This window comes from Hippocampus comes, unplaced genomic scaffold, assembly GCF_001891065.2.
Source record: "Hippocampus comes isolate QL1 unplaced genomic scaffold, H_comes_QL1_v1.1 scaffold296, whole genome shotgun sequence".
NCBI lineage: Eukaryota > Metazoa > Chordata > Actinopteri > Syngnathiformes > Syngnathidae > Hippocampus > Hippocampus comes.
In genome coordinates this window covers 104,891-117,300 of record NW_017804975.1, presented here as the reverse complement: position 1 = coordinate 117,300, position 12,410 = coordinate 104,891, and the positions used below count along the sequence as shown (strand labels likewise).

Genomic DNA, 12,410 nt, shown 5'->3' with positions numbered 1-12,410 from the left:
AAAACCTCCTACTTACTGTAGGGGCAGAAAGACATCTTATGGTTTCCAGTGGTGCGTGGGTTTCTGCCACTGTGAAATTTGACCCTTATAAATCCACATGAGAGTAATATACAGACCCTGGGCAGATTTGATGAATAAAGAACCAAGCGAAGCACATCACCTAATTATTTAGTCATCTCATTCAGTCTTCTAAGAAGGAATTACACAGGGCTACTGACATGACAGGCATTGGTGCTTTGAGACAGTTTTACCCGGGGTGGGAGGTTAAAACACACACACACAGACTTCTAATCCAGGTTTCATTTTGTGTATGTCCTGGCAAGTTTTTTTGCACGTCACGTGAATAACATAGCTTAATGTTGAGCATTAACCCAGTCTGTGTAGGCTAAGTGTCAGAGTTATACCCGGACAAGTTTAAACAGAAGAACTCGCTCATGGAAGGTTGCTGGTGCGGTCCGACGGGAGCAGATCTTTCAGGCGAACGGCGGGCAGTTGCTCTAAGATCACACTCAAAGTACACCATGCTCCTCATCAGTCTTTTATTATTTACATATGCAAAATACAAGAAAGACACTGCCCCCGATATTTGCATTCTACGCCCCCAGTCCGGCGATGTGATTAGCTTTTGTCAAGCTTTGAACCACAGATACTTTAACACTGTCTCCCACGAATAAACAAGTCGCAGACTTCGCAGATGACAAATGGTCACCTGGGCCGGCGACCAGTTCCCCAGACCGTCCTTTGATGTTCTAAAACACTTTGTTCCTAAACTGTTGACTGAGTCTAGCCTATCTGTTCGCAGTCTTGCGGTAATCTGATTACTGTGGATTCAAAGAGCCTCCTCCCGAGACGGCCGACACCCTAGCGCGCAGACATTTGAGGGAGCTAAATACACAACACGTCTAGACAGGCCCAAATTAAATGGAACTTTAAACATGATATAATTCTGTTCATAGATTCCTCTAACATTAAGCAATATCAATCATCCAGACAATGGCTGGATCACAAGTGCGAAGAAGAGAGGGATTCACATCATATTTATATCATCAGAAGGGCGGTACCGAAACTAATGGTGTGGCATCAGGACTTTCGTTTCTCCTAAACTGATTCTTAGCTTGTATCAACTGGTGCATTCCTATGTCGAACTGATGAAGTAGTGTGTTTTGTTTTAGTGGCTACAAAACAGAGCTTCACTATGGAGGTGAGAAAGTTATAATGACATGACTAAATATGAGCAGAATACACACTTCAACGTTTTCACATAGTACAGTCAATTACGTGTAAGCATAGGGGTCTTTGTTAATTATGAAACTATTTATTTGGAAGCACTTTGTTTTGTGTTGCCTGGCATCAGAAGATTCATCACCCTCCTCCCCCTGCCAGCCTCTGCTGTTGCAAATTGATCCCCTGCCCAGCGCCCTCTTGCCTCTTCATGCGAGTTCGGGGCCAGTGTGCAGGTGAGCGCCAGTTCTTTCCTTTTCCACCCCCGAAATTGGCTCTGGCTCTGGTGTTTGAAACTGGCCCCGATTATTTGTTGGACCAGACTCAGGCACCAACTACGTCAGGGGGCAGGGTTATGATGATCGCAGCTGTTGAGGAATGACTCCCTGGACACGTGGAAGTTTTGCAAAAACTGTTGAGCGGTGAACTCCTGCAGAACTGACAGTGTCAGCCTATCATCAATCCCGTTGATTGACATACAGGGCAACCTGTCAGATGACAACTGAATTTTGACATTTACATCACTGCTCATATGCAAACAACGGCGCTAAGCACTGCGCTAGTCAGCAAATTACCCCTGATTTTAAGGCAGGGGTGCCCAATACATCGATCGGGATTCACCGGGAGCCAGTGGTCTGGTCCCACGTTGACCACGAGGGGTGGGAGGAGTAAATGGGGGGAATGTGCATATCTGTGTTTCATTCATGTGAGGGGCCGTTCCGGCTGCTGCTCATCGTGGCGTGCGTGCGCGAGTGCATGGTTGACGCCCGCGTGCATGCTTACATCTGCGCAATCGGATCGATTGCGAGAGGTTGGTTTCTTCAAAAGTTGATCTTCGGTCAAAAAAAGCTTGCCCTATCTGGCAAGTTGACCCAAGTAGTAAGTAACCGCTGCAGCTCGCATGCAGACAGTGCCAGCTTCGAGTGGCAACAATGGAATACAAGCTAGATTTGAAGAGCATTGTTCAAGAGAAGCAATGCCAGAAGTCCCTGCACTAAGGTGCTAAGCAACATGCAAAGTAAGAGAAAAACATTTTTGTTTTTGGACTTGGTTGACCTGAGAGTTGTGAGAGTGTGCAGTGTCTCACACCTGTGTGTGCGAGACACTCCACACAATATTCATTCTTGAAAATGACTGGCCTGTGGTCTTATTACTGTAGGAGTCAATTTCTGTCATTATCATGTTTGTGTGTGACATTTACAATAAATCTGGCCGAGAATAGGTCTGTGTGTGTGTGTGAGTGTGTGTGTGTGCGTAGAAGGGATGGGATGATGTGTGCCCATGTGTATGATGTGGCTCTTTGCAGTAATACAGTTTAAAAAAAAAAGGCTCTTCGTCTCTAACTGGTTGGCCACCCCTGATCTACAATGACTAAAATATACCAGTGTTTGCTGACTGCATGTTCCTGACTGTTATATACTACATACAAGTATAATTGCTGTTATGCAGATGCTAACAGCGCATTATTATTATTATCATTGGCACAGGCGCTCTTGGGTAAACGTCGACGTAATCTATGACATTTGGACACTTTACGATGACTTCACGCCTACTTGGCTCTTTGCCAATGGAAAACCAAAGTTCTTCGTAAGATGTTAAGCACTAACTATAAGCACTGTTGTAGTTCCGGACCAGGAGTGGATTCCACAAACTCAGACAAGGATAAAATGGAGTTTAAAAAAAAAGTTGAATTTCAAAATAAGGTTACAAGACCAACAAAGTACAACAAAACGCCAGAAACAAAATAACCAGGATAAAAACGAGTCTAACCAAAAGCACTTGCAAACAGCAAAGGAAATCAATCACGCAAAATCACTTGTGACGACAAGACAAGAAAAACCAAAACAACGACAGGGTAAATAAGAACAAGGCAAAAGCGGAACAAACAAGAAATACAAACCCCGGCGATGCCTGGTCGAGAACGACGAAGGTCAAGAAAATAAGCACTTGGACATGAGAAAGGCAAATTATCCAACGATTGGTGATGTTGTGAGTGTCTCTTATAACAGGTGAAAGGTAATGATATGCATGACGAGCAACAGGTGCATAATGGACGTCAAGCCTTCTACTGCCACCTGCTGGAGATAACATAAAACTGAAACATGCCAAGCACAGCACTGTCCCTGGTGCCGAACGAGAACAAAGTTTTTTTGGGGGGTGGAAATTTAACAGTGCTAAAATGTATCTTATAACTAACTGTTTGTACCATTGTGAGTGCTGACCATGTTATCTAACATAGTTCGCTGTCTGAGTGAATGAAAATGACGTAATCTCCTGCATGTTATTTGGCGAAACGAATGAAATGCATTCAACATGAGATATAGCTTTATTTATGTGAATAAAGGAAATTGTGAAAAGGATGTCTGGAAGTCAAAATATTTTGTTGTTTACATTTGCCTTTAAGGCTTGACGTCGGAAATGAGACAATCCGGGTGGGATAACTACAACTTTCTCCTTTCCAAGAAAGCAGAACACCGACTTTTATGTGAATGGACCAACTATACCGCTAATTTACCATCGGGAAAAGTGAAGCCACTCAACTGCCATCTTACGTTGCCAACCGCTAAATGGTCTAACTTGAATACATTGATTTCTACGCGGGGTTCTAATTTTTTTTGTCTCAACGGCAAAAACACCAGCGTGTATGGCATACCGTTTTACAAATAAGGTTAGGAGAAGTGCTACATACACATTTAATCCGTAAGGATGCAATTTTAAATTTCCTCTCATAAAGTATAACGATGAGAACCATCTCAGAACCATTAACAATGAAATGAAAAGCAAAATGAAAGCAAAGCCCGTTGGAACAAAATTCGCAGTCAAATGTTAACCTAACCTATGTCGGTCACAATTCATCATACCGAGATAATATAGCCTGATTGATCGATGCAAACAGTGACTTTCCTCCTGTTGATGTTCTCATGATTACATACAGAGATCCCCCGTAAAACACGCACTTCTAAGTGTTTTCCACGAAAATATATCACGAGTGGCCAGGGACAGTGGCAAGGTAAGACGGCTGCCGTCTGACTTCAACGGCTCGGGGCCTATCGATAGTCCGGTCATATATAAATCCGTGAAGCAACATAACTCGCACATCACGCGATAACACCAAAACCGCGCGATGTTTGTGCAGGTTTATTATAGTCCAGTTAGCAATTTATGTCTCACTAATCTTTTTGCTTGGCTTGACGACTAGCCATATAGCGCTTGCTGTCGATATCGCGATTTGAAGAGGGACGTTATCTTGCAAACACAGTGAAGATGTAAGTCTGCTGTTTAATATGTAGGCGCCATTGCCTACACCATTAGTCTAGGCGTACGTTCGGGGGTCACGTAGCTAAATGGGGCTAACACATGATTTTGCCGCATCCGTGTATTCTTTCGAAACACACGTGCCTGTCGGGACAGAAACAAAACAAAACACAAGATATGTTTTGTATAAATCAACGACCTTTCTTCAGTGAACCCGATATGTCAATCACCGCATTCCCTCCTCAGGAAAAAGGTCCATAAAGTTGTGTTTTGCGGTAGTTTCGTTTTCATTTTCACATGTCTTCCTTCGCTTTAGCCGTCAAGCTAATGTCAACGCATCAGCCAGGCAAAATGTGCCGTGCTTAATGAGCGGAAGCTTAGTGTCAGGATTGGCTCGGAGCAAACGCACACTAACCTTCATATCAAACACCGATTGACAGTAACACATGGGAATATATATTTTATTAAATATAGTTGACTACTACACTATGAGCTTGTCGGTGGTGTTCAGTCCGTTCAATGGTTCTACTTGCAGCGCTAGATTAATAAAATTTTTGTTTTTACGACAGGGGTCGGCAACCCAACATGTTGAATGAGCCATATTGGACTCAAAAAAAAACAAATATGTAGGCAGCCGCCAAAAATTAAAACCCTTATTTAAGCCTTATAATGAAGGCAACACATGTTTTGTGTGCGTGTGTGTGTGTGTGTGTGTGTGTGTGTGTGTGTGTGTGTGTGTGTATATATCATTTTTAATTTGAGGATTCGAAAAAATAACAAAATAGAAAGTGCATAACATGCATCTGGGCAACAAACCGAGTGCAATAAAACGCAGCCTGCATTAAAAAAAAAATAGAACCACAGCCTTTTGAAAGTATATAAAATCAAATTAATCCAGTTTAAGTTTGATTTCTGTGCAAATGCCATGCAAGTCAGTCCTCCTCCTCCTCCTCCTCCTCCTGTGCAATCGGCCCCCGTCAGGGACTTGCCCCCCCTCCCGGGTCCCACACCCGGTATGACTCTCGCTGGTGCCTCGCAAGGTACAAACCCGGTGCGGGCCCCGGAAGGGCCCTCGCCTGATTATTATTTAAGGAGGGTTGTGGGGCGGCTACTCCCACTCCCCTCCGTTCCGGCAGGGCGAGCGCTGGGCGCCTCACCTTCCGGTGAGACCCTACCTCCTTCACCGCCGGCTGGTGGGCATTTAGCCGCGTCTGGGGCCCAAGAGCCCCGGCGTTCCCCCCTCGCGCCACTCGGAGGCATCCCACCAAGCAAGTCAGGGAAAGGGTAAAATGCAGCAGCATCCTCTTCTCTTTTGACACGCAACCAAAGCAGCTATCCTTGGACCTGAGCAACAAAACACAATAATATCCCAATAATATAAGTGTCATTCCAAATATACACCGACAAAAATCAGAAATCACTTTATAAAAACAGCCACTTTGTTACCAAATATGTGCCGATGACAGGATTGTGTTTGTACCCGTTTAATGTGACTTCTGTTTTCAGACATCACCGGTTAGCTTCAGAGCAAACATTCAGGCAATCCTTCCCTATTGGCAATGAATACAAATGATTCGGTCCAAGAAACATTGAATCCTCTGTTCTCCTCATTTATTTTCCAAATTTTCCCTTTGGAATCCATGGCCCATCACACAGCCGTCATTTTTGTTTTTACAACAGCCACTTGTCTAGCATCCTGCCCAGCTAATAGAAACGTGTGTCGCAGGCTGTGACGCAAATTTTCATTGACAGAAATGTTGAAATGTAATATTTATTCTCAAGATTTTTACAGCATTGGAAAACGTTAAGAATGTTTGTGTCATGTTTGTCCTCCTAAAGAGACCACATGAAAACAAAAAATATATTTCTCTCCCCCATCTTTTTCGATTTTCAAACATTTTTGAAAAAGCTCCAGGGAACCACTAGTGCGGCCCTAAAGAGCCTCATGCGGCTCTTGAGCCGCGGTTTGCCAACCCCCGTTTTACTATGTACACAAATTATGTTGGAATGTCCAAAAAAGAGATGCCTGGAGTGTTTTGGTCATAGTCATAAAGCTAGGGTAAAAAATTATAGAAAATTATAGAAAAAAGGACACACTTGTCAGAATGGCTCAGCCATTCTTCAAATTTGGTATTTAATTTTGACAAGCGAAATTTTGGGAAATCTTAAGTACTTGCCTTATTAGGTTATCCTTGAGCGACATCCCTGACATGAGTACATTTGTGACTAAAATGAGAGTAGGCCTTTCAGTACAGTGTTCAAGCTTTTACTTCCTTTCCTTTTTTTTTTTTGTTTACTAGTGATCTGTTTGAAATATGGAATGAAAAATAGTTACCCTGGCTAAACAAAGGTTATTTTTCCAGCTCATCTAATCAATACTCACCTAAATAAAAGCGCAAAAAATAATTATGACATAATACACATAGATTGATGTGTTTGTATGAACGTATAGCAACAAGCAGACTGTTAGCTACCTCGACATACCAGCTTGGACAAACAATTGGAGACATACATGGTGATGGGTAGCGCTATGACGTTCCTTTGTCTTATGAGTTGAAATAGTTTGAAGGTTTCTTTTGTATCTGACAGTGGTCTTTTTTTAGTGAATAAACCCTTACCAAGCTAACAGTTTCAAATGTCACTTCAGCCTTCGTCTGAGCTGTCTTCCTTGTGACGTGATTAAAACACAACTAACTGGGTCAGGAACCCTCCTCGACCCGATCAAGCTAAGATAAGATAAGACAAGACAAGAAAACATTTATTTGTCTCACAATGGCGAAATTCCCAATTTACAGCAGCAAAATTATGAAAGGGAGAAACTAGAAGAACAAAAAGTATATAAATAAATATAATCCCAAAAAGTTATCAAGAACACTAACACTTAGATACAGCATGCGAGACAGTCAACGGCCTGCACGAGGCTGGCGAGTCACAGCATTTTGCTGGGTCATGCTGCGATGATGTGCAGCCAATCAGCTCACCGGATAAATCCACTCGTGCTCTCATTGGTCCATGTCACGCCATTAACCAATCGCGCGCCTTGTTTGAGTGCCCGTGACATGGACAGTACAGTACAGGCATGTATAAAGCGTCTGAGTCATGTCACAACCTTCTCTCTCGTGCATCATTATGAAACAACACGTCTTTCCGCAATAGGGCTGCCAATACGTCTGTATTAAAAAAATAATATACCGTATTTTCTGCATTATAGGGCGCAACAAAAAGTCTTCAATTTTCTTAAAAGCTCACCGAGCGCCTTAAAATCGGGTGCGGCTTTTGTATGGTCATTACGGTAATACATCGACTCCAAGATGGCTCCTTCCTGGAGACATGCTTCCAATTTTATAACTTGCTGTTGGTTCAGTGAACTGTGTCGCTGCTTTATTAAATAACTTTTTGTTGCAGCTCCGAAAACAGGAGAGCTGTGGTGTTCATTTTTTAAAACAGTCTCAACAAATACAGATACGTCTTTGTCTACTGCCTTCTTCCGTTTGACTCGAGAGGCGTTCAAGACCGCCTCTGAAAAACATAAACTAATGATTACTTCAATGAAACTCCGAAAATTGAAAATAATACATCAAAACTGAAAAGCAAGCGAGGATATCACAAAATAAATTCTAGAGCCACCCCTACAGAATTTATATTGTGATTTCATCATTTGTGAATACCCAACAAAGGAATAAATAACTACGACTGACATCTGATCGTAGTAGTCGTGGCGCTATGATCAAGGAAATGCCAATGTGTTTTTCGGAGGCGGTCATGAACGCCTCTCGAGTTGAACGGAATAAGAGAAGGCACGGAGACGGACAAAGACTCACCTGTATTTGTTGAAAAGGGGAGAGCTGTGGTTTTATTTTTTTTTAAATGCAGACTTTATTAATGGTTTTCACAGTCTCAACAAATAAAGGTACTGTACGTCTTTGTCCGTCTCCGTCTCCGTGCGTTCTTCCGTTCCACTCGAGAGCCGTTCATGGCCGCCTCCGAAAAACGTGAATTAATTATTACTTCAATGAAACCACGAAGAAAATCAAGCGAGGAAATCACAAAATAAATTCTGTAGGGGGGGATATAGAATTTATTTTGTGATTTCCTCGCTTGATTTTCTGTTTTGATGCATTATTTTCAATTTTTGTAGTTTCATTTAAGTACAGTAATAGTTAATTTACATCTTTCAGAGGCGGTCAAGAATGCCTCTCGAGTTGAATGGAAGGAGCGTAGCACCATCTAGTGGAGGAATTGTAGATTGCGCGTTATAATGTGAAGCGTCCAATGTATGAAAATTTTTTTTACAAAAAAGCCATTCATTGAAGGTGCGCCTCATAAACCAGTGCGTCTTTTAGTGCGGAAAATACGGTATATATTTTTTTATTTACATTTTTAAAAATAAATATTGGATTTTGGAAAAACCTGTAAAGCATTGAAGCCGCAAAACATGAAGCACGAAGTGGAGAGGGATTACTGTATTAATAGCGCTACCATACATTGCTTTGGCTCATTAACAAATGAGAAAAAGAGTTGTGTGTGCCTATGAAGAACCGATTTGACACGTGTGAACTGAATTGTTTTGAGGTTTCAGAAGCGTGTGTCTGTGTGCATGTGTGCGTGTTTTTAGGAAACCTGCAACAGCCAAGTGGTACGACAGACGGGACTATGTCTTTATAGAGTTCTGCGTGGAAGACAGTAAAGACGTGCATGTCTGTTTTGACAAGACTAAAATTGATTTCAGGTGAGCTGTTTCCTCTCGTGGTCAAGTGTTGCTCATATCTTGTTTGATTCTGTTCTTACAGTAATCTTTTGTCATCCTCACACAGCTGTGCCAGCGGAACGAATAACATCAAACATCAGAATGTAGTGGAACTTTATCGGGAGATTGACCCCAAGGTGAGTGTGTCACTTTGATGTTGTGAGTGGATGTCGGACCATGTTTTGAATGTTTTGAAGCCCATGTCGTTCTCCTGACGCAGGAATCCAAACACAGACGCACAGACAGGTCTGTGTTATGCTGTTTACGAAAAGTGGAGACTGGGAAGGCGTGGCCTCGACTGACCAAAGATAAGACGAGGGTAACGCTTGGACACTTTGACTTATTTTTCATTGCTACAGTGCAACGCTAAAATGCAATTTGCTTCCGCATGCTGCTTGAAGTCTGATAGGGTTTTCTTGAGAGGTAATTTTTTTCCTCATGAAAATGAGGAAGTTCATCTGTTCCAGGGTCAGCGGAGACCTTTATATATCCTTTGTTGACAATTTTAATCAGCAAGGAAAAACTGTTCTCAAAAGCTAAAGTTGTTAGAGCTGGATGATTATCCGAAAATTATATTCTAATCTTGATTTTGGCTTCTCTTGATTTTTAAAACAGTATAACTGAAGAAAAATGAATGTGTTGAATGGCATGCCGCGTTTACAAGTTGCCGACGTTGTGAAAGTACTCAATGCGCCATGTTGCTCACGTAGCAAACTTGGAGCGTGTGCGATTCTGCCGTCACTGTGCTTGCTTTAAGCTGTTTAATGACACCTTAGTCGAAGTTTACTGTCATACTAAACACACAACAATTACCCACATTGCATGCTTCATTTTTAAAACATCGCTTGCGCAAATTATAAACTCGATGGTGGATCCCATTCAAATGCTAACCGGAAATGAGCATCAACTTTGGGAGTGACAGTCCTTCAAATAACGAATGTTCACACACCAATGCTGTGGCAACACATGCACACAGGTAAGATAACACAGATCAAAGGCACAAATTCTCCCCAATTATGAAAAGTTATATTAAATAGAGTAGACCTATCCCGGCCACCTTTGGGCAGTAGGCGGGGGACAACCTGAATCGGTTGCCAGCCAATTACAGGGCACAGAGACGAACAACCATCCACATTCACACTCACACCTAGGGACAATTTAGAATGTTCAATCAGCCTGCCATGCATGTTTTTGGAATGTGGGAGGAAACCGGAGTACCCGGAGAAAACCCACGCAGGCCTGGGAGGCCCACTCCGGGAGGCCAGAGCTGGAATTGAACCTCTGCACTGTGAGGTCGACTTGCTAAGCACTGGACCACCGGTGTGCCCACTGAGGGAGTCTTTCATACCATTTCATAAAAGATTCCACGTGAGCCACAAACTCTCTCGACATCTAAAATCGTGACGCAGGTTCTTTTCCTTTTTTCCTTTTCAATTCTGCAACAGACATTTGTTGAAATGGTTGGCCATGTCGACGTGATTTGTCAGTGCATCCGCCATATTGGACGTGGCCACTGTATTAGCCATCAAATTGGCAAATAGTATCCCTAAAATTGATTGGGATGATATGGCACTGATTCAATAGTAGTTGAGTGAATTGTTGCTTGAAATGCCCCAAGCACCACGTGACTGAGGCATCTTGACAATTCACTTCACTTTGTCACATTCAATACGGCTGCGGCGTTGACGTCCATGATGATGCTTGTGGTTCTCGCGTCAGGCGCCATTCATGTGTATTGATTGGGAGAGGCACTGCTACGTATATATGGAGCAAAGTATGTAAACGCTGTATTAAGGGGGCCTAATTAGTTCGGCCCCTGAATAATAATTGCATCTCGTTAAACACCCCTGCCCCCCTAAAGACGTTTGTTTCTGTCAGAGCAATTGCCTCAGTGTGGACTTCAATAACTGGAAGGATTGGGAAGACGACTCAGATGAAGATTTAAACAGTTTTGACAAGTTTTCAGAGGTAACAGCCTCTAGATCACACACACACACACACACACACACACACACACACACACACACACACACACACACACACACGTAAATGGAATTGTCTTGTTTCTAGATGATGAACAGCATGGGAGGTGATGATCTACCCGACCTAGACTGTGGTGATGAAGAGGTGGGTTTTTAATGACAGACGGAGATGTGATAAACAATTCCAATCCGCTTATCCTCACAAGGGGGGTGCTGGAGCCTATCCCAGCTGTCTTCGGGCAGTAGGTGGGGGACACCCTGAACCGGTTGCCAGCCAATCGCAGGGCACCCATAAACGAACAACCATCCGTGTTCACACTCATACCGAGGGACAATTTCGAGTGTTCCCTCTTTGGCTGCTGCAGCAACTTTTGTTAAATAAGTACACAGAAGATTCGGATAAAGGCTTGTGATCTGTTTTTCCATTTCCAATATTGAAATAAAAAAGGGGAGATCACTCGTTTCAGTTCAGTTGAGCCTCCTCGCGGACGGAGGAGGGATCGGCCTTTCCATTTTTCGCATGAAGCAGTGATCAGATGCAACCCAAGGTCCATGGGCAACAGAGCAGTACAACTCTCAGTGTACAGTAGCAGTGGTCCAGAATGTTGCTTTCCCTGTTCCTGGTTACGTTTTGCTCCGTTGAAGTACTCTAGCATGATGAGGGAATGAATCTGGCTGCTTTAGTTCAAGTTTGTTTACTTGGTTAGTCCACATTTGCAGTGCGGCGTTTGTGTTGGCACGAAATGGAATGTAAACACCGGCTAGGATAAAAGAGGCTTTTGTTCAAGTCTTTGCCATGAGAAAGGGGTTGTGATCGCCCATTCATCCTTTTTTGCAGCTTTAATTAAATCATACAGAGATGAAAGTCCTCCGGATTTTCCCGGAATTCCGGGTTTTTCACATTTTTATGAAAATCTCTCCAGAGAATTGAGGAAAATTTGCCGAAAATTAATCCGGATATTAGTTGACAACATTGAACGAAGACGTGTTTGAGTTCGTTGTTTTGCTTTCATGAGCGGAGCCATGTTGAGACACTCACACTAGTAACAGTAGAGATTTTCGTCTCTTTATCAACACATTTGCGAAACCCCAGTGGAACGAATAAAAGACACCGTGGACAAGACAGTTGTAAAACATATATTTGGACAAAAAGGGAAACACACAGATTGGCAGAAAAACGTGTCCGTCCGACTTCGAGTGTCGTC

The 12,410-nt window shown here is 42.8% G+C and overlaps 1 protein-coding gene across 1 annotated transcript in view; it reads left to right on the top strand.

The window, feature by feature from the left end:
• The first annotated feature begins 4,332 nt into the window (after positions 1 to 4,332).
• Positions 4,333 to 12,410, top strand: part of ptges3a (prostaglandin E synthase 3a (cytosolic)) — a 12,595-nt gene continuing 4,517 nt past the window's right edge. Inside the window, exons 1-6 of the mRNA XM_019892735.1 lie at positions 4,333 to 4,487; positions 9,092 to 9,205; positions 9,291 to 9,360; positions 9,444 to 9,542; positions 11,102 to 11,191; positions 11,294 to 11,350. Of these exons, the coding sequence (XP_019748294.1) occupies positions 4,486 to 4,487; positions 9,092 to 9,205; positions 9,291 to 9,360; positions 9,444 to 9,542; positions 11,102 to 11,191; positions 11,294 to 11,350 (432 nt within the window). The 5' untranslated portion in view covers positions 4,333 to 4,485. The remainder of the gene's footprint in view (positions 4,488 to 9,091; positions 9,206 to 9,290; positions 9,361 to 9,443; positions 9,543 to 11,101; positions 11,192 to 11,293; positions 11,351 to 12,410) is intronic.